This window comes from Caretta caretta, chromosome 8, assembly GCF_965140235.1.
Source record: "Caretta caretta isolate rCarCar2 chromosome 8, rCarCar1.hap1, whole genome shotgun sequence".
NCBI lineage: Eukaryota > Metazoa > Chordata > Testudines > Cheloniidae > Caretta > Caretta caretta.
This window is the reverse complement of record NC_134213.1, coordinates 51,921,233-51,940,629: the sequence shown is the minus strand read 5'-3', so window position 1 is coordinate 51,940,629 and position 19,397 is coordinate 51,921,233. Positions and strand designations below refer to the sequence as shown.

Genomic DNA, 19,397 nt, shown 5'->3' with positions numbered 1-19,397 from the left:
CTTAGGTCAAAACTTCCCCAAGGTACAAAATATTACACCCGTTATCCTTGGAATGGCCGCTACCACCACCAAACTAATACTGGTTACTGGGGAAGAGCTGTTTGGACGCGTCTTTCCCCCCAAAATACTTCCCAAAACCTTGCACCCCACTTCCTGGACAAGGTTTGGTAAAAAGCCTCACCAATTTGCCTAGGTGACTACAGACCCAGACCCTTGGATCTTAAGAACAATGAACAATCCTCCCAACACTTGCACCCCCCCTTTCCTGGGAAATGTTGGATAAAAAGCCTCACCAATTTGCATAGGTGACCACAGACCCAAACCCTTGGATCTGAGAACAATGAAAAAGCATTCAGTTTTTACAAGAAGACTTTTAATAAAAAATAGAAGTAAATAGAAATAAAGAAATCCCCCCTGTAAAATCAGGATGGTAGATATCTTACAGGGTAATTAGATTCAAAAACATAGAGAACCCCTCTAGGCAAAACCTTAAGTTACAAAAAAGATACACAGACAGAAATAGTTATTCTATTCAGCACAATGCTTTTCTCAGCCATTTAAAGAAACCATAATCTAACACATACCTAGCTAGATTACTTACTAAATGTTCTAAGACTCCATTCCTGTTCTGTCCCTGGCAAGAGCAGCACACAGACAGACCCAAACCCTTTGTTTGTCTCCCTCCTCCCAGCTTTTGAAAGTATCTTGTCTCCTCATTGGTCATTTTGGTCAGGTGCCAGCAAGGTTACCTTTAGCTTCTTAACCCTTTACAGGTGAGAGGAGCTTTCCCCTGGCCAGGAGGGATTTCAAAGGGGTTTACCCTTCCCTTTATATTTATGACACGCCCCCCAAATCTCAGCTAGGGTGAAACACTGGCTGGGATTTCTTCCTGGAGCTCTAGGAAAAACAGAGTTAATAAGACACATGCATCTCTAAATATACTACCAAGTACATAAAGACTAACAATATTTTCCACATCTCAAGGACGATTTTAACCAGTTGATTCTGGGAAACTTTCACGGGAGAGTGCATCAGCCACTTTGTTAGAAGCTCCTGAGATGTTTTGGACGTCGAAATCAAAATCTTGGAGAGCTAAACTCCACCGAAGAAGTTTTTTGTTAGTTTCCTTGACGGTGTGAAGCCACTTCAGTGCAACATGGTCGGTTTGCAGGTGGAAACGCCATCCCCAAACATATGGGCGTAGCTTTTCCAGAGCGTAGACAATGGCGTAACATTCTTTTTCAGTGACTGACCAGTTGCTTTCCCTCTCAGACAGTTTTTTGCTGAGAAACACTACAGGGTGGAATTCTTGATCAGGTCCTTTCTGCATTAAAACTGCTCCCACACCACGCTCGGACGCATCTGTGTCAATGGAGTGGTATGCCCGTTCAGTCAGTCCTGGGGTGGCTGAGAACGTTGGCGCGTAGCTAGTGCACAGCTCCTGGATCTGCTGTTGCTGCATACGCCCAAGGGTCATGGAGAGGTTCACCTCTTCCACACCACCAGCACATTTCCCTTCGTAGTAAACACCTTCAGGCCACTCAGCGTCGTCTCCTCCCTGGGCTGTAAACTGACAAACCTTTAATTCTCTGGATCGATTAGAAGAGCTGAGAGGCGGTGGGTTGCTCCGTGCCGCCGTCCAAGCTCTCTGGAGGCTTTCATCTGCTTCCTGTTCGGTCTGGAACTGTTCCCTTGATGCTGGAGACATCAGTTCCTCATGGGATTGTGGACCTAGGCTTGGTCCCTCTGGAAGCGATGTAGGGGATGGAGCTGTTTCTGTTGACTGTGAACCGCTCTCCGCTGGTGCACTATGTTGGGATTCAGGCTCCGGCTGAGCCTCTTGGGTCGGGTTATCGGCTGCTGCCAGTTCAGGTTCGGTGGGGCCCTCTGTTGTTGAGGTTGCAAGTACTGGATTCAGTGCTGACACGGGGTCTGGTGTTGGTTGTTCGGCTGGTTCCGGTTCTGGGACTGGTTCCGTCTGGGTCTCTGGGACTGGATCCACTACTGCTGTTGCAGACATTGGCCTGGGGTCCAGGTCCATCACCTCTGACTGGGTCCTGATAGAAGTTTCCAGAACAGAGCTAGGCCTCACGGCTTGTTTAGCCTGGCTGCGGGTGACCATTCCCACCCTCTTGGCCTGCTTCACATGATTGGCCAAGTCTTCCCCCAACAGCATGGGGATGGGATAATCATCATAGACTGCAAAAGTCCACATTCCTGACCAGCCCTTGTACTGGACAGGCAACTTGGCTGTAGGCAAATTGAAAGAGTTGGACTTGAAGGGTTGAATCGTCACTTGGATCTCTGGGTTGATTAAATTGGGGTCCACTAAGGAAGCATGGATAGCTGACACTTGTGCTCCGGTGTCCCTCCACGCGGTGACCTTCTTCCCGCCCACACTCACAGTTTCCCTCCGCTCCAAGGGTATCTGGGAGGTATCTGGGCCTGTGGACCTCTGGTGTGATTCCGGTGCAATGAACTGTAATCTGTTGGGGTTCTTGGGGCAGTTGGCCTTTACATGCCCCAGCTCGTTACATTTAAAACATCGTCCAGCTGATGGGTCACTGGGGCGAGGAGGGTTGCTGGAGAACGGGGTGGTGGGACGATAAGGGGTCTGGAGGGTTCTTTGGGAGGTAGGTGGGGCTTTGGGCGGCCCCCGGTAATAGGGGTGGTCCCTTCTGGTCTCCACTCCAACTGCGACCAGTTTTCTTCTTCTCTGCCACCTCCACCCATCTGGCTCCAATCTCTCCTGCCTCAATTACAGTTTTGGGTTTCCCATCTAGGATGTATCTTTCTATTTCCTCAGGAACACCCTCTAAGAATTGTTCCATTTGCATTAGGAAGGCAAATTTACTGGAGATTCAACACTTGCTCCTGATATCCAGGCATCCCAATGTTTCACAATGTGGTAGGCATGTCGGGTAAATGACATGTCTGGTTTCCACCTTAGGGCTCTGAACCTCCGACGAGACTGCTCGGGTGTTATCCCCATTCTGACTCTCGCCTTGGATTTAAACAGTTCATACTTGTTCATGTGTTCTTTAGGCATTTCAGCTGCCACCTCAGCTAAGGGTCCACTGAGCTGCGGCCTCAGCTCTACCATGTATTGGTCAGTAGAGATGTTGTACCCAAGGCAGGCCCTTTCAAAGTTTTCTAAGAAGGCCTCAGTATCATCACCTGCCTTGTAGGTGGGGAACTTTCTGGGATGGGAAGTGGTACCTGGAGAAGGATTGCTAGGGTTTGTTGGTATATTCTGCTGGGCCTTTATCCTCTCCACCTCCTCCACATGCTTCCTCTCTTTTTCCTTCTCCTCCTCCACATGCTTCCTCTCTTTTTCCTTCTCCTCCTCCACATGCTTCCTTGCCTCCATTTCCCTCTTGTGGGCAGCCTCCTGTACCTCCTTCTCCAGCCGCATGAGTTCTATCTGTCTTTCATGTTCCCTTTGTCTTTCCTCAGCCTGAAATTTGGCTAATTCCAGCTGTAGTTGAGCTGAGGATTTGGTCATTCTAACCTCTCTGTTTTTAACTAACTTTACACCTGAGGTTTAGAAATAAACAAACAAAACTTGGCTGTAAAATTTTGCTGTGCTGCAATAGAATACCTATTCTCTGATAGTGATTGTCAGCCTACAGAAAAAGACAATTCCCTTGTCTCTGCTCTGGGCCCAAATTAAAGCAAAAAACCTCCAACTACTTGGAAACCTGCTTACCCAGCCCAAAGAAAAAGCAAATGGGTAGAACACACACCCCCTATTTACTTTTAGGAAGAAAAGAAAAAAAAACCTCTGGATTGGAAGATTTCCCTGCAGGAGTTAAGTACCCTGCCTCCAGGCAAAAAAAACCTGCAATTCACAAGATAATCCCCTTTTGTCTCTGCTTGGCCACAAAGCAGAGAGAAACCAAGCTGCTTTCAGTTTCAAAGCTGCTTTCTGGACTTTCTTTCCAAAGAAAAAAAAATTTTCCTTTTTAAAATCTGTATTTCTAGTTCAAAAAATCTCAACTGGATCTCAAATGATTTCAGGTTAATCCCACCACTGTGCCACCATGTCAAGGTTCCTCCCCCACTCTGAACTCTAGGGTACAGATGTGGGGACCTGCATGAAAAAAACCCCTAAGCTTATCTTTACCAGCTTAGGTCAAAACTTCCCCAAGGTACAAAATATTACACCCGTTATCCTTGGAATGGCCGCTACCACCACCAAACTAATACTGGTTACTGGGGAAGAGCTGTTTGGACGCGTCTTTCCCCCCAAAATACTTCCCAAAACCTTGCACCCCACTTCCTGGACAAGGTTTGGTAAAAAGCCTCACCAATTTGCCTAGGTGACTACAGACCCAGACCCTTGGATCTTAAGAACAATGAACAATCCTCCCAACACTTGCACCCCCCCTTTCCTGGGAAATGTTGGATAAAAAGCCTCACCAATTTGCATAGGTGACCACAGACCCAAACCCTTGGATCTGAGAACAATGAAAAAGCATTCAGTTTTTACAAGAAGACTTTTAATAAAAAATAGAAGTAAATAGAAATAAAGAAATCCCCCCTGTAAAATCAGGATGGTAGATATCTTACAGGGTAATTAGATTCAAAAACATAGAGAACCCCTCTAGGCAAAACCTTAAGTTACAAAAAAGATACACAGACAGAAATAGTTATTCTATTCAGCACAATGCTTTTCTCAGCCATTTAAAGAAACCATAATCTAACACATACCTAGCTAGATTACTTACTAAATGTTCTAAGACTCCATTCCTGTTCTGTCCCTGGCAAGAGCAGCACACAGACAGACCCAAACCCTTTGTTTGTCTCCCTCCTCCCAGCTTTTGAAAGTATCTTGTCTCCTCATTGGTCATTTTGGTCAGGTGCCAGCAAGGTTACCTTTAGCTTCTTAACCCTTTACAGGTGAGAGGAGCTTTCCCCTGGCCAGGAGGGATTTCAAAGGGGTTTACCCTTCCCTTTATATTTATGACAACTTTGTATTCAGGATCTGCTCCGGTTTCTTCCTCAGCATCCAGAGCCATACTAAATTACAGATCTAATGTCTGTTTTGTAGATCTTACTTTAATCCCTGTGCAGATTGGTGTAGTGTTCTGTAGATACACTTCACAAAATCCTCCTGACTGAGATTTCGGAAAAATCAAAGAGACTTCCCCTGGAGAATCCATCCCATGTTTTATGGGGAGCCCAAAATACACTAGAACAAGGCTCTGGGAGGATAAATTCTGCAAACGCTTGTGTAGGGCAAGAGACTATTTTTGGTGCTTTGTTTTAAGAGACTCCTAGTCACTTTAAACATACTAGAACTGACTGAAAAATGTCATGTTCTGATCAGTAGTGTTGTCAACTCTCAATATTATTGTGACTATTGCAATTCTTGGTGTTTTCTTGAAGCTTCAGCTCCTAGAATCAAGTGAACATGGATAGAATATCAGTTTTCATTCAGAGCCTTCACTGTGGTAGAGAAAAGCTTGAAAACTTGACTTAAGGTCAACCGAATGACACAGAAACCAGAAGACTAGTTAAAAGAATCAAAATGTAATATTTTAAAATAGCCTCATGATTTTTAAGGGCCTGGCTCATATTTTGAATGCCTGGCAGCATTATGATGGTTGCTTGGAGACCCAAGTGAAGTGAATAGGTTGGTGGATTTGTTTCACTTTCTGCTGAGCAGGTGTTCACATCTGTGTGTCATAACAAACAACTCCATTGACCGAGTAAGAAGCAGCACTGTTAAGCTAGGCAAAGAATCACCACTCAGACTGACCATAACAGTTGGTAGCTGACATTAGTTACCTAAAAAGCGAGCTTTTTAAAGCACTGATTGTCCTTTGACCTCCCAACAAAAGATACAGAGAGTAGTTAGTGGGTAGGAGAACAGACCAACTATGTAACCAAACAGGCCAATCATTCATACAATACAATCCTGATTCACAAAATTTTCCAAAAAAACCCCAACCAAAGACAAAGCCCAAATCCTGCTTTGTGCAACTACATGCCCCATGTTTTTAAATAACAATTTCAGCACTATTGGCTACTGACTTGATCTATAAAATGCAAACAGTGAATCTGTCCCTCCTTTAATGTTGGGAAGTGCTAGGGCTCAGGAAGAAAGGAGAAGCTATAGATACACCACTTGTTTGTTTACTTTTCACACATTTTCTCTGCCTCGTGGAAGGCAGTGACCCATGTATATAGTACATTAAATTATAAGGGGATCATTATGTCTTCCTTCTACATTGGCACAGTGTCAAACCTCTCAGTATTAACTCTATTAAGGAATGCTTATGGCATCTAATAACATAATTGACCTTGAGAGCAAGCTAAAAAATCACAGAAAGCCTTTCATGTAGGATTAAAGCTCTGAGAAAATTCAGGTACATTATCTAACAAAAACTACACAACATGCTGTATGCATTCCCAACTGATCTCTGGGACAGGGCTCTCTCTCAAGGCCACTTGCAAATGGCCTGTTTATGAAATGCACCTGACCACAACACAGTTGCATATTTCTACTGGGGAGGTGGGTCACTTTGGAAGTGCCCTTGCTTAAACTTATTATTTGTATTATCGTAGCTCCTAGTGGTGGTACTTAGACCTTTCCTTAACTAACTGATTCTATCTCAATTACAAAAGGAGTTCAACAGGGCTATCTTTTAGCCCCTTGTCTTTTTAGCTTTTATATTAATGATGTTGCTTTTGCATTAAAAGGGGATCAATATTTTCCCCCTAAAATCATGAACCACCCTATGTCTGTCTTCTTATGTTCAGAGGATAGGTTTCTACTGTCACAAACATCTTTGGGACTGAAGCATTTATTACATGCTTTTGGTTTATACTGTCAAAGGGGAGGCCTTTCAATAAGTTATTCCAAAACTAATGTAACTGTCTTTAGTTGGAGACAGAGGTTGCATAACTAGAGGATTGATGGGCAATATATGCAACAAGTCAGCTCTTTCCACTACCTGGGTATCTGATTCGCACAAAATGGTTTGTGGGATAAGCATATTCAGGTACAAAAGAGAAGGACTCGGATTCAATGCAAAAGGTGTTACGTTTTATCTGGACTCATTTGGGCAACTTAACTGCACCAGCCTTAGAGTGTTTGAGGCTACGGTATGCACTCGAATCTTCTATGGAGCAGAATTGTAGGAATGGAATGATCTCAAAGGACTAGAAGTGATGCAAAACAGGTATGAATTCTATTCTGTCCAAAATTCTTCTTCTTCAATGCTGAGCCAAATGGTCGGCTGCAGCAATCACTCTCCATTTGGTCCGTACCTGTGCAGCTGCAAGGAATTGATGGCCTGTGTGTCCAATATTGGAACAGACTTGATGAACCCATGTAATAGGGAGTCTGCCTCTGGGCCACCTCCATCCCCTGGTTGGTGGAATTTTATCCTGAATGTTACAAGCCACTCTGAGAACAGCGTTCGCCAGAATGTCTTGTGGCATTCTTGCGACATGTCCGAAAAGCATAAGACGCTGTCTGCGGTCAATGGCCCTGACCGTCTGGAGACCGGAGTGACCATAAACATATGCATTACAAATGAAGTCATTCCACTTTGTGCCCCATATACGACGTTGGCATTTTATGTAGAAAGCCTCCAGTTTTGACCAGTCTGAGCAGCATAGTGTCCATGTTTCACAGCTGTACAACAGTATGGAAAGGATACAGCTCGAATAGATCCTTAACTTGGTTGTCGTGCTGAGATGATGTTGATTCAATATTCATTGTAAAATGACCCATGGCAGACGCTGCGATGCCCATCTGATGGAGAGTTCGAGGAACTGGTAAGTATAGAACCCAAATAGCAAAAGCTAGAGACTGCTTCTACAGTTTCATTATTCAGAGAGACTGGAGTTACAGGTGGACCTGGCCCTAGATTTTGCAGCTTTGTCTGTGACCATGAGAAATGGAGGCCACCCTTCATTTGCTGGAGTGCCTCGCAAAACCTGCCGGGGCTCTGTACGAGAAGAACAATGTCCTTCCAGATAATTACACTGAAGGCCACAGCCCTCCTGCATGGCAATAAATGCACTTGTAATTAGCTGAAGTGAAAGTTTAACACCTTGTCCAAAATGCAACTCTGTAATATTAAATTTTGGCTCCATATTCATAGTATGCACTCACGGGTTTGCAAGGTTGTGCTTAGAGGTGCAGCTCAGCAGGACTTTCACATACAAATTTCCTTAGTTAGAACATATTCAAAATTCTTTGCATCCTCCAGGTTTTTTAAATTGGTAATTATTAGATTTAAGTTTAAAAATGTAAAATCCCTAGTCAAGTAGAGAATAGAGGATATTAATAAGCAACTGGATAAGGCAGTTGTTTCTACTTCAAATACATCATTTTGGTTCCCCCTTGTTTAAAAAGACTCATGGGCAATGCCAGACAACTAGACAGTTCGTTTAACAACATGCTTAGAAGGGCCTTTACAGATCTCCGTTTACAATTTGTGCAGACAGCTTACTTAGAAGGCCAATTAACTGGCATCAAAAAACATGACCGCCTCTGTCCATTTGGTTTAGGGCAGGTGGAAGATCTACACCATTATTTATGACATAGTCATTTGTATTGCCATTTGACGTCAAAATGGCTTTCCATATTTTTGTCCCAGATTCCTTTTTCTTGACTTCTCAGAAAACAGAATGTTTGTTACGAGCTGACAGTGTATCTGTAATCCAAGCAGTTACCCTATTTGCTTGGTCAGCTGCTAAAATAAGGAAAAGGCAAGTAGCATAGTGATCATACGTGGATTACGGGAGTATGCCTTTTTAAATCTGTACTTAAGTATTTTTATATTTTATAATTTTGGATTTAAGTTTTATTGTAATACTTTTTGTTTTCTGCACTTTGGCACAAGGCTTTGCTGCTATTAAAATTCTAACTCATGCACTCGCATGTTGTCCGATAGTAAGAGCTACTGTGGTACTAGAAAATGTGAAAGAGCAGGTCAAGCCTCATTGCAACAGGACAGCCCTTCTTTCTCTTGTATCCAGATAACAAAACAAACTCCTCCCCATACGCTGTAAAGAGCCATCTGCACTTAAAGGCAGATCATTTTGACAGCAGCTTTCCTGAACAGTTCTTTCAATCGAATTGTACTGCTTCTCCCCTGCCCAGGGAGCTCCAAAAGAATTGTAAAGAGCATCAGCTAAACTTAGGGAGCACAAAAAACATCTGGATACAAATGTCCTCTGCCTCCACCTTCTGGAGCTCCTAGCACTACTGAACCTATTCCTTGTAATTATAATAATGGGTTACTGATGTGATAAAAGGCCTCGGAAAAGGCTGGAAATTCCCCTTTCAACCACCTTCCTGTAATCATCCATAAGAAACTAGGCAGTGAGTATGAAATCTACTGTAAGCCTCCCCTGTTAGCTGGTTATGAAATTTTTTGTTTTGTTTTAAGGAATCCACACCTATATGAAAAAATGAATGTAGAATGTTTTCATTCTCTAATCACAAGCAGCTGCTGGATATTTTTCTTCACACTGGCTAAAGGTGACCCAATGCAAAGTTATTCTGCCTGAGCAAACTAGTAGTTCTGTCTCTGGTGAAGGGGTTAAGCAGGAAATAACTGAATGATTGCTCTCTAATCAATACACATTAAAAGACAACTCCAAGGTGGTCAAAATTTAATTCCGAGATTTCAGTGCTTGGCTTCATACAATACTTACTAATTTTTGTAGTCAGTGGCATATGTCTAAAAATATCGACCACCACAAAATCTGAAGGCTTCCAGCTTACTATCTTATGACAATATATTTTAAAACACAGGTTGCCAGAAAAGCAAAACAGCAGTAGGAAAATTTACTCTTTTGAAAAAGCCTCTTGCTTGTATGGACCACCTGTGGGGTTTCCTGAATACCTTTGATTTATCATCTCTTCTGAGTGAACAGGAAGACAGGTTTGCAAAATTTTATATGGACTCCAACATATAATGCCAGATGCTACTAGCACATTAAGAATGTCACTCAATGTGTTCTTAAAAAGAAAGTAAGGCACATTTGCCCTTATCCATAAATCTAATTTTCCTTGGAAGGTTGCTCTTCCTGAGTTATCCTCATTACGTAAGGGCTTTTAGAGAGGAGTTGGGTTTTTTTTCCCTTTAATCTAAGAATTCACATAGCAAGCAACTATTTTAAACATTAAAACTAGTTATGTAAAAGTCCTAGTTCTTGACTTCTCTTCTCCCACATGGGGTATCAGAGGGATATTACTGCCCTTGGTGTCTGCACTGGTGAGCAGAAAGATAGCCACGTTGCCCTCTCCCTTGTGCATTCATCCTGCCAGATGAAACACATGTGAACATCTCTGGGGAAAATATCGGCTGTGTACAACACTGATAAAGTAATGCAAAAAGTATGTATACAGTAGGAACCAAGGAAAGGCTGAAAAGCAAGGCTTTAGTTCTTAACTACATTCATAGTTACATTTCTAACACAATACCCATTCTCCTATCATCCAGTTAAACCTCAGTGGAATACAGCAGAGATCTGTTTCCAGACTCGTGTGGTTAATATCATGAGGGATCTTACCTGTGAACTGCATTCTGTGATGCTCCTAGTGCCTCTACCATAATCCTGACAGCATGACAGCCAGAAAGTCAGAACGCTCTGTGCATACTCCCCGCTCACTCTCTATTTTCTCTGCCTCAGACAGTTTGGAATGCAGAAAAGCCAGAGCCAAAGCCAGTCAAACCCAAGCCCGTTTACCAATTCCTTGGCTTCAGTTAAACAATAGCTGCCCTTCACTTGCTTTCCTTCTCTTGCAGCATTCGGGCAGGTGCAGTCTCCCCTGTTAACAGCTAACATAATCTACCAGGGACAGTTAGACAATTCATTTTCCTGTCCCATGGGGGATGCAGGGGGGGGGGTGGTGGTGGTGGAGTGAGAGTGACAATGAGCACACAGGGCCCGGGGGGGGCCAAGGGGGCGGAAAGAGGTCTGCTGTTAAATAACAGATGTATTAAACTAATGAAAGCCACTTGTTTCAAGCAGCTGTCTCAAAAATCTATACGTCTAAAATCAATTATATAAAAACTAAGAAGTGCTGACTTAAGAGACTATCACAGAATGTCCAAACTATTAAAAACTAGATTGACACCAAGAAAGTACAAACCCAAATCAGCCAGGGGAGCAAAGAGTTCACCTGCTGCCACTTTAAGTGTCAGTCTCATAAAATTGTATTTTATATTTAAAGATACTACTACCTCTACATCTCAGAAAAATATACAACTCCCAACAAGCCTGGACAATTTTCCTCAAACAAACAATGCACATTTTATCTCCTTGGAGCCTGAACTGGGATTGCTTTTTACTCAGGGTGTGATTTCTGGCTTTTGAAAGAGCAATAGTGAAGTTTGAAATAAAAGATCTCTCCTTGCTATCTTTTTTGTTTATTTTAAAATTGCAGAGAGTTTGATTTCTAGGTACAGCAGCATTACCCTAGAACAGAGAATGAAAGCTGCTCTTTAACATGCAGAGAAAGCAAGGGGAAAACACACATTCCAGTCCCTGCTGCTGGCATGATACCTTTAACACATTAGAATGCCACTGCTGAGGACAGCATGTCAAGTTTGATCAATTTAAAAATCCAGTTTGATTCCCAGCAGATCCCACCTGCCACCAGTCTGGGCACCAGAGCAGAAGAGAATAGAAGAGAGAGAAACACAAACTTGCTTAGCCTATTGCTACCATTTAATGAACAGCTGATAGTAAACAGATCACATGCTCTTTCCCACCTTCTGTAGTTTGTTCAAAGTTTTTCCTGTTTTGTTCATTTGTTTGTAACATGATCTCTTCTTCCTTTTTAATTCCTCTCTCCTTAGTGACATACCTCTTCCTTTTCTCTGTGTTACTTCTGTTTCAGATAAGCGTCTGTTCTTTCTCCTTTTATGCAACAACCCCCACGCCCTGGCAATTTTTTCCCAGTAGGAATAGAAGCTTTGATGACCCCACCCCCCGCTAAGGCTCACATGAAAAATATGTATGAAAGCCACAGGATAGTTCTTGGGAGAAAAACGTGCTGATGGTGTGTTCAGACAAACTCATTGTGAAATGAAAAATACTACTGTCCCCACCTTTAAAATTAAGTAAAAAATTAAAGCCAACTACCACACACAGAAACCAAGAACTAGGTTCAGGCTAGTACAGGCCTTTAGGTTAAAAAAAAAAAAAAAAAAGACAACACTAACAATGGTATAAAAAAAGTAAACAAGCCCACCAATACAGAGATTGAGTTGACCTGGTTCTAGAAATACTTAACTACTGGGGAAGTGGAAGGACAGGACAATCTCAGTATAATAGGATTCCTTAGAAAAGCAATTTGTCAACTAACAGTAATCTCCCTCTCTCTCTCTCCACACTTGTCCACACTGAAATGAACAGTTTGATAATGACATAGCATGTTTTATGTTGAAGGATCCAAAAACACTTTACAAACTGTATCTTCAGCATGAAAGAAATGCAGCTATGTCTGGAGTGGAGAGCAGCAGACAACAACTGGTGCATACAACATTGTACAACAGCAAGAAGGGAACAATAAAGCCTAGAGCACGGGGATAAATCCATGTTCTTCTTTAAAGAGCCATCAGAATTTTAGTATTTATGTAGACAGGACATTGGCTTTTAAAGTCTCATCCAGTTACATTTCCAATTCTTGCTTTACATCATTCAGGAATCCTCCATCTCAGCCTGGTTAGAAACAGAGGGCTTACACTCCAGTTCCAGTTGTGAAAATTGGTTAATACCCCTGAGACCATGGCTTGGCTGTTTTGTAAATGGAAGTGTTTTCTAGGGATCTGATGAGTTGTCAGAGAACTGGCTTTATCAGCCACGATACTGCTATACCTGCCATGAAGAAATTTAGATTCTTGAAATGCCAAAGGAACTGTCTGATTCTACTTAATGGAAATAGACCCCCAAAGTATGTAGTGAGGATGGCTGGACTGGAGGAGGGATTAAAAAATGTCAAACTATACACAGCTACTTGGAGTGTTCTAAAATTCTACCCAATTCCAGTGAGAGAAAATGGAAAGAATAAAGTATACTACTAAGATTGAATTTAAGCCAAATATAAAAAAGAAGAGTAAATCTTGTTTCAAAGACTGGAGAAGCACAGTATATTAAGTTCCCTATACAAGTCAAAATATTTCTTTAAACATCCACAGTGAAATTGCTAAGCGCTGTCTCAAACAGATTTCTTTTCTATTTAACTTTAAGATATTTAATAGATTGACAGCCCTCTCCCATTGTGCCATAATCTAAAAGCCTTCTCAAGGCTGACATCCGGCAGAGCAGGAAAGGAACCATAAGTGGTGGCTGATGTACAAGCAGGGAGAGTGCTTAGGGGAAGAGGGAGCAAATGTGGTATCCAAGCAGTCTTTTGCAGGAACTTGAAATGCAATCTGCAAAGTCCTTGTAACAAGCTCGCTCTCATCCAAGGATCATGAAGGCATCTGACATTTACACAAAAACAACCCAGTGATTGATGGTGTAACCTATGTGAATTTGAACTATGGCATTGGGTTTTGCCTTTTTGTTGAAATTCCCATTATGCCCCATCTCCCAGAGAATGTCGGGACCTCTAAAATGTGGAGGAAAAAACCTGACATCATTAGGCACCAACCTAGCCTTCTGCAGGATAGTGCCTTGAATTGCCCCCAAACTTCCCTTAAAGATGCACTTTATTTAATGCTGTTTTTGTATGCAGGCACACTCAGAAAAAAGAGGCATCCAAAAATAGGTATTTAAGTGCTACCAGCCCATCTGCTATCACTTTAGTGCTTCCACTCATTTTTCTATCACAGCTATTGCTAAAGCCAGTTATTGAAAGTGACCCCTTCTGTTTCAAAGAATTCTGATTTCTCTTTCTATGACAGAGCTTGAGAAATCCACTTTTCCACTCACAGGCAGCCAGCGTTCCTTAGCAACTTTGGGAGCACTAACAATTTCTGGAGAATACAGGCTTTCAATGGATTCAGTTAAAGTTGTACTCTTTATGATTGTGAAAGTAACGTTCCAAATTTGAACAGAGGGTTGTCTGCCTAGGTCCACACACTAACAGCTTCAGTGCCTCTGCTGCTGCTCAAAACTTTCCCAAATCAGTGGCAGTGACGTCACTAACACCGTGGACAGTTTCATAGCTTCTATTCGGAACCATGAAGGCAGCAAATGAAATTGTCAAGAACTGTCAATTTTGTGTTGCTTGAGAGCCATGAGCAGCAGCAGCAGAGAAAAGGCACTGGAGCTATTCACAGGGGAACAAATGCAGGGAGAGTGCAACAGAGACCTCCTCCCATCACAGCATTCAGAAGGCACAGGGAGAAGGGTAGAGGAGTAGCAGAAACCCTTCTCACATGCAGCCTTCAGAAGACTCCAGATAGGGGAGAAGAAATTAAAAAAGATCTTCCTCTTCTCAAACAGCTAGAGGGCTTGGAGCTTCAAATTTAACACCCACCTACTAGCCAGAGATATATGAAAAATGAAGTTTCAAATATGATCGTAAGTCATACGATCATAGGCAGTAACTCCAGCTCTCTCCCCCTTCCCAGGAGCCTATGGTAGCAGGAAGACTAGGTTTAACATCAGGGTGTTGCCTATCAGTTTTTCTAGAGGAGCAGACAAACTCTTCTTTAATAACAGGTTTCAGAGTAACAGCCGTGTTAGTCTGTATTCGCAAAAAGAAAAGGAGTACTTGTGGCACCTTAGAGACTAACCAATTTATTTGAGCATGAGCTTTCGTGAGCTACAGCTCACTTCATCAGATGCATACCGTGGAAACTGTAGCAGACTTTATATATACACAGAGAATATGAAACAATACCTCCTCCCACCCCACTGTCCTGCTAGTAATAGCTTATCTAAAGTGATCATCAGGTGGGCCATTTCCAGCACAAATCCAGGTTTTCTCACCCTCCACCCCCCCACACAAATTCACTCTCCTGCTGGTGCTAGCCCATCCAAAGTGACAACTCTTTACATAATCAAGTCGGGCTATTTCCTGCACAAATCCAGGTTTTCTCACATCCCCCCCACCCCCATACACACACAAACTCACTCTCCTGCTAGTAATAGCTCATCTAAACTGACCACTCTCCAAGTTTAAAGTTAAACCAGAACATCTGGGGGGGAGTGGGTAGAAAAAAACAAGAGAAAACAGGCTACCTTGCATAATGACTTAGCCACTCCCAGTCTCTATTTAAGCCTAAATTAATAGTATCCAATTTGCAAATGAATTCCAATTCAGCAGTTTCTCGCTGGAGTCTGGATTTGAAGTTTTTTTGTTTTAAGATAGCGACCTTCATGTCTGTGATTGCGTGACCAGAGAGATTGAAGTGTTCTCCGACTTGTTTATGAATGTTATAATTCTTGACATCTGATTTGTGTCCTGTCATAAATATAAAGGGAAGGGTAAACCCCTTTGAAATCCCTCCTGGCCAGGGGAAAGCTCCTCTCACCTGTAAAGGGTTAAGAAGCTAAAGGTAACCTCGCTGGCACCTGACCAAAATGACCAATGAGGAGACAAGATACTTTCAAAAGCTGGGAGGAGGGAGAGGGACAAAGGGTCTGTGTCTGTCTGTATGCTGCTCTTGCCAGAGACAGAACAGGAATGGAGTCTTAGAACTTTTAGTAAGTAATCTAGCTAGGTATGTGTTAGATTATGATTTCTTTAAATGGCTGAGAAAAGAATTGTGCTGAATAGAATAACTATTTCTGTCTGTGTACTTTTTTTTGTAACTTAAGGTTTTGCCTAGAGGGGTTCTCTATGTTTTGAATCTAATTACCCTGTAAGATATCTACCATCCTGATTTTACAGGGGGGATTTCTTTATTTCTATTTACTGCTATTTTTTATTAAAAGTCTTCTTTTAAAAAACTGAATGCTTTTTCATTGTTCTCAGATCCAAGGGTTTGGGTCTGTGGTCACCTATGCAAATTGGTGAGGCTTTTTATCCAACATTTCCCAGGAGAGGGGGGGGTGCAAGTGTTGGGAGGATTGTTCATTGTTCTTAAGATCCAAGGGTCTGGGTCTGTAGTCACCTAGGCAAATTGGTGAGGCTTTTTACCAAACCTTGTCCAGGAAGTGGGGTGCAAGGTTTTGGGGAAGTATTTTGGGGGGAAAGACGCGTCCAAACAGCTCTTCCCCAGTAACCAGTATTAGTTTGGTGGTGGTAGCGGCCATTCCAAGGATAACGGGTGTAATATTTTGTACCTTGGGGAAGTTTTGACCTAAGCTGGTAAAGATAAGCTTAGGGGGTTTTTTCATGCAGGTCCCCACATCTGTACCCTAGAGTTCAGAGTGGGGGAGGAACCTTGACATGTCCATTTATTCTTTTACGTAGAGACTGTCCAGTTTGACCAATGTACATGGCAGAGGGGCATTGCTGGCACATGATGGCATATATCACATTGGTGGATGTGCAGGTGAACGAGCCTCTGATAGTGAGGCTGATGTTATTAGGCCCTGTGATGGTGTCCCCTGAATAGATATGTGGGCACAATTGGCAACGGGCTTTGTTGCAAGGATAAGTTCCTGGGTTAGTGGTTCTGTTGTGTGGTATGTGGTTGTTGGTGAGTATTTGCTTCAGGTTGCAGGGCTGTCTGTAGGCAAGGACTGGCCTGTCTCCCAAGACTTGTGAGAGTGTTGGGTCATCCTTTAGGATAGGTTGTAGATCCTTAATAATGCGTTGGAGGGGTTTTAGTTGGGGGCTGAAGGTGACCGCTAGTGGCGTTCTGTTATTTTCTTTGTTAGGCCTGTCCTGTAGTAGGTAACTTCTGGGAACTCTTCTGGCTCTATCAATCTGTTTCTTTACTTCTGCAGGTGGGTATTGTAGTTGTAAGAAAGCTTGACAGAGATCTTGTAGGTGTTTGTCTCTGTCTGAGGGGTTGGAGCAAATGCGGTTGTATCGCAGAGCTTGGCTGTAGACGATGGATCGTGTGGTGTGGTCAGGGTGAAAGCTGGAGGCATGCAGGTAGGAATAGCGGTCAGTAGGTTTCCGGTATAGGGTGGTGTTTATGTGGCCATTGTTTATTAGCACTGTAGTGTCCAGGAAGTGGATCTCTTGTGTGGACTGGACCAGGCTGAGGTTGGTGGTGGGATGGAAATTGTTGAAATCATGGTGGAATTCCTCAAGGGCTTCTTTTCCATGGGTCCAGATGATGAAGATGTCATCAATATAGCGCAAGTAGAGTAGGGGCTTTAGGGGATGAGAGCTGAGGAAGCGTTGTTCTAAATCAGCCATAAAAATGTTGGCATACTGTGGGGCCATGCGGGTACCCATAGCAGTGCCGCTGATCTGAAGGTATACATTGTCCCCAAATGTGAAATAGTTATGGGTAAGGACAAAGTCACAAAGTTCAGCCACCAGGTTAGCCGTGACATTATTGGGGATAGTGTTCTTGACGGCTTGTAGTCCATCTTTGTGTGGAATGTTGGTGTAGAGGGCTTCTACATCCATAGTAGCCAGCATGGTGTTATCAGGAAGATCACCGATGGATTGAAGTTTCCTCAGGAAGTCAGTGGTGTCTCGAAGGTAGCTGGGAGTGCTGGTAGCGTAGGGCCTGAGGAGGGAGTCTACATAGCCAGACAATCCTGCTGTCAGGGTGCCAATGCCTGAGATGATGGGGCGCCCAGGATTTCCAGGTTTATGGATCTTGGGTAGTAGATAGAATATCCCAGGTTGGGGTTCCAGGGGTGTGTGTGTGCGGATTTGATCTTTTGCTTTTTCAGGAAGTTTCTTGAGCAAATGCTGTAGTTGCTTTTGGTAACTCTCAGTGGGATCATAGGGTAATGGCTTGTAGAAACTCGTGTTGGAGAGCTGCCGAGCAGCCTCTTGTTCATATTCCGACCTATTCATGATGACAACAGCACCTCCTTTGTCAGCCTTTTTGATTATGATGTCAAAGTTGTTTCTGACGCTGTGGATGGCATTGCGTTCCGCATGGCTGAGAGTGAGTTTGTGTGTGTATGGGGGTGGGGGGGATGTGAGAAAACCTGGATTTGTGCAGGAAATAGCCCGACTTGATTATGTAAAGAGTTGTCACTTTGGATGGGCTAGCACCAGCAGGAGAGTGAATTTGTGTGGGGGGGTGGAGGGTGAGAAAACCTGGATTTGTGCTGGAAATGGCCCACCTGATGATCACTTTAGATAAGCTATTACTAGCAGGACAGTGGGGTGGGAGGAGGTATTGTTTCATATTCTCTGTGTATATATAAAGTCTGCTACAGTTTCCACGGTATGCATCTGATGAAGTGAGCTGTAGCTCACGAAAGCTCATGCTCAAATAAATTGGTTAGTCTCTAAGGTGCCACAAGTACTCCTTTTCTTCTTTAATATATATCTCTGACTAGTAGGCGTCTGGTATATTTTTAATGGACTAAGCGATCTTCTACTTTTTAAAATATACTGTGAAAAACAACGTGTCATGTCAGGAGGTGCAGCATTTGCTTACTGGTGCATTTCCTTGGGCAGTTGTCAAAGCACTGATACACACTCTAATGTGGCTTTGTTGCTTATATCTAATCCATAACCCCATGAATGTACTGGTCAGGATGCCTCCCAACCCATGATTCTCAGTTATCATGACACAATGTGGAGCCTCTTCTTCCCACAACATTCCTGACAGCCCACGGCCTGGGAAATAACAGCATTTTCTCTGTATAGAATTATTCAAACTTAGCATTCACCCACTTGTTCAGAAATGCCATGCAAAGCCATGGCTTGTTCTTAGAGCCTTCTTGGTATGTTTCACTAATGTCAGGAACAGAGATATCCTCCGATATTGTGAGACTCCCTAAAGCCAGCCAAAGATGCCCATTAATGCTGCTCTTTAGCTCGTGGTCATAAAAGCAGGTGTCTTACCCAACTGGCAGAGTGAGACCCTAGTCAAAAGGTGAACCTCTCACATCAGATTTCAGAAACAATCCAGATCTTTCCAAATTGAAGAGAATTAGCTGCAGTGTGCCACCCTTGCAAGTGATACAGTAACTCCTCGCTTAACATTGTAGTTATGTTCCTGAAAAATGCGACTTGAACCACAACGATGTTAAGCAAATCCAATTTCCCCATAAGAATTAATGTAAATGGGGGGGGGGGGGGGAGGGTTAGGTTCCAGGGAAATTTTTTTCAGACAAAAGACATCTCACACACACACACACATACACTATACATTTTAAACAAACAATTTAATACTGTACAGAGCAATGATGATTGTGAAGCTTGATTGAGGTGGTGAAGTCAGAGGGTGGGATATTTCCCAGGGAATGCCTTACTGCTAAATGATGAACGAGTACTGGGCTGAGCCCTCAAGGTTTAACACATTGCTGTGTTAGCCTCACACTCTACAAGGCAGAACGAATGGAGGGAGGGGAGACAGCATGGCAGAGAGAGA

At 43.0% G+C, this 19,397-nt stretch overlaps 1 protein-coding gene across 10 annotated transcripts in view; it reads right to left on the bottom strand.

Moving 5' to 3' along the window:
• RASAL2 (RAS protein activator like 2) overlaps positions 1 to 19,397 on the bottom strand; it is a 295,807-nt gene that overhangs the window by 110,351 nt on the left and 166,059 nt on the right. Inside the window, exon 1 of one of the 10 annotated variants that reach the window (XM_075131488.1) lies at positions 10,543 to 10,596. The exons of the other annotated variants lie outside the window; for them this stretch is intronic. Within the exon in view, the coding sequence (XP_074987589.1) occupies positions 10,543 to 10,555 (13 nt within the window). The 5' untranslated portion in view covers positions 10,556 to 10,596. Of the gene's footprint in view, positions 1 to 10,542; positions 10,597 to 19,397 lie in introns of those variants that run through there. 10 annotated transcript variants of the gene reach the window in all.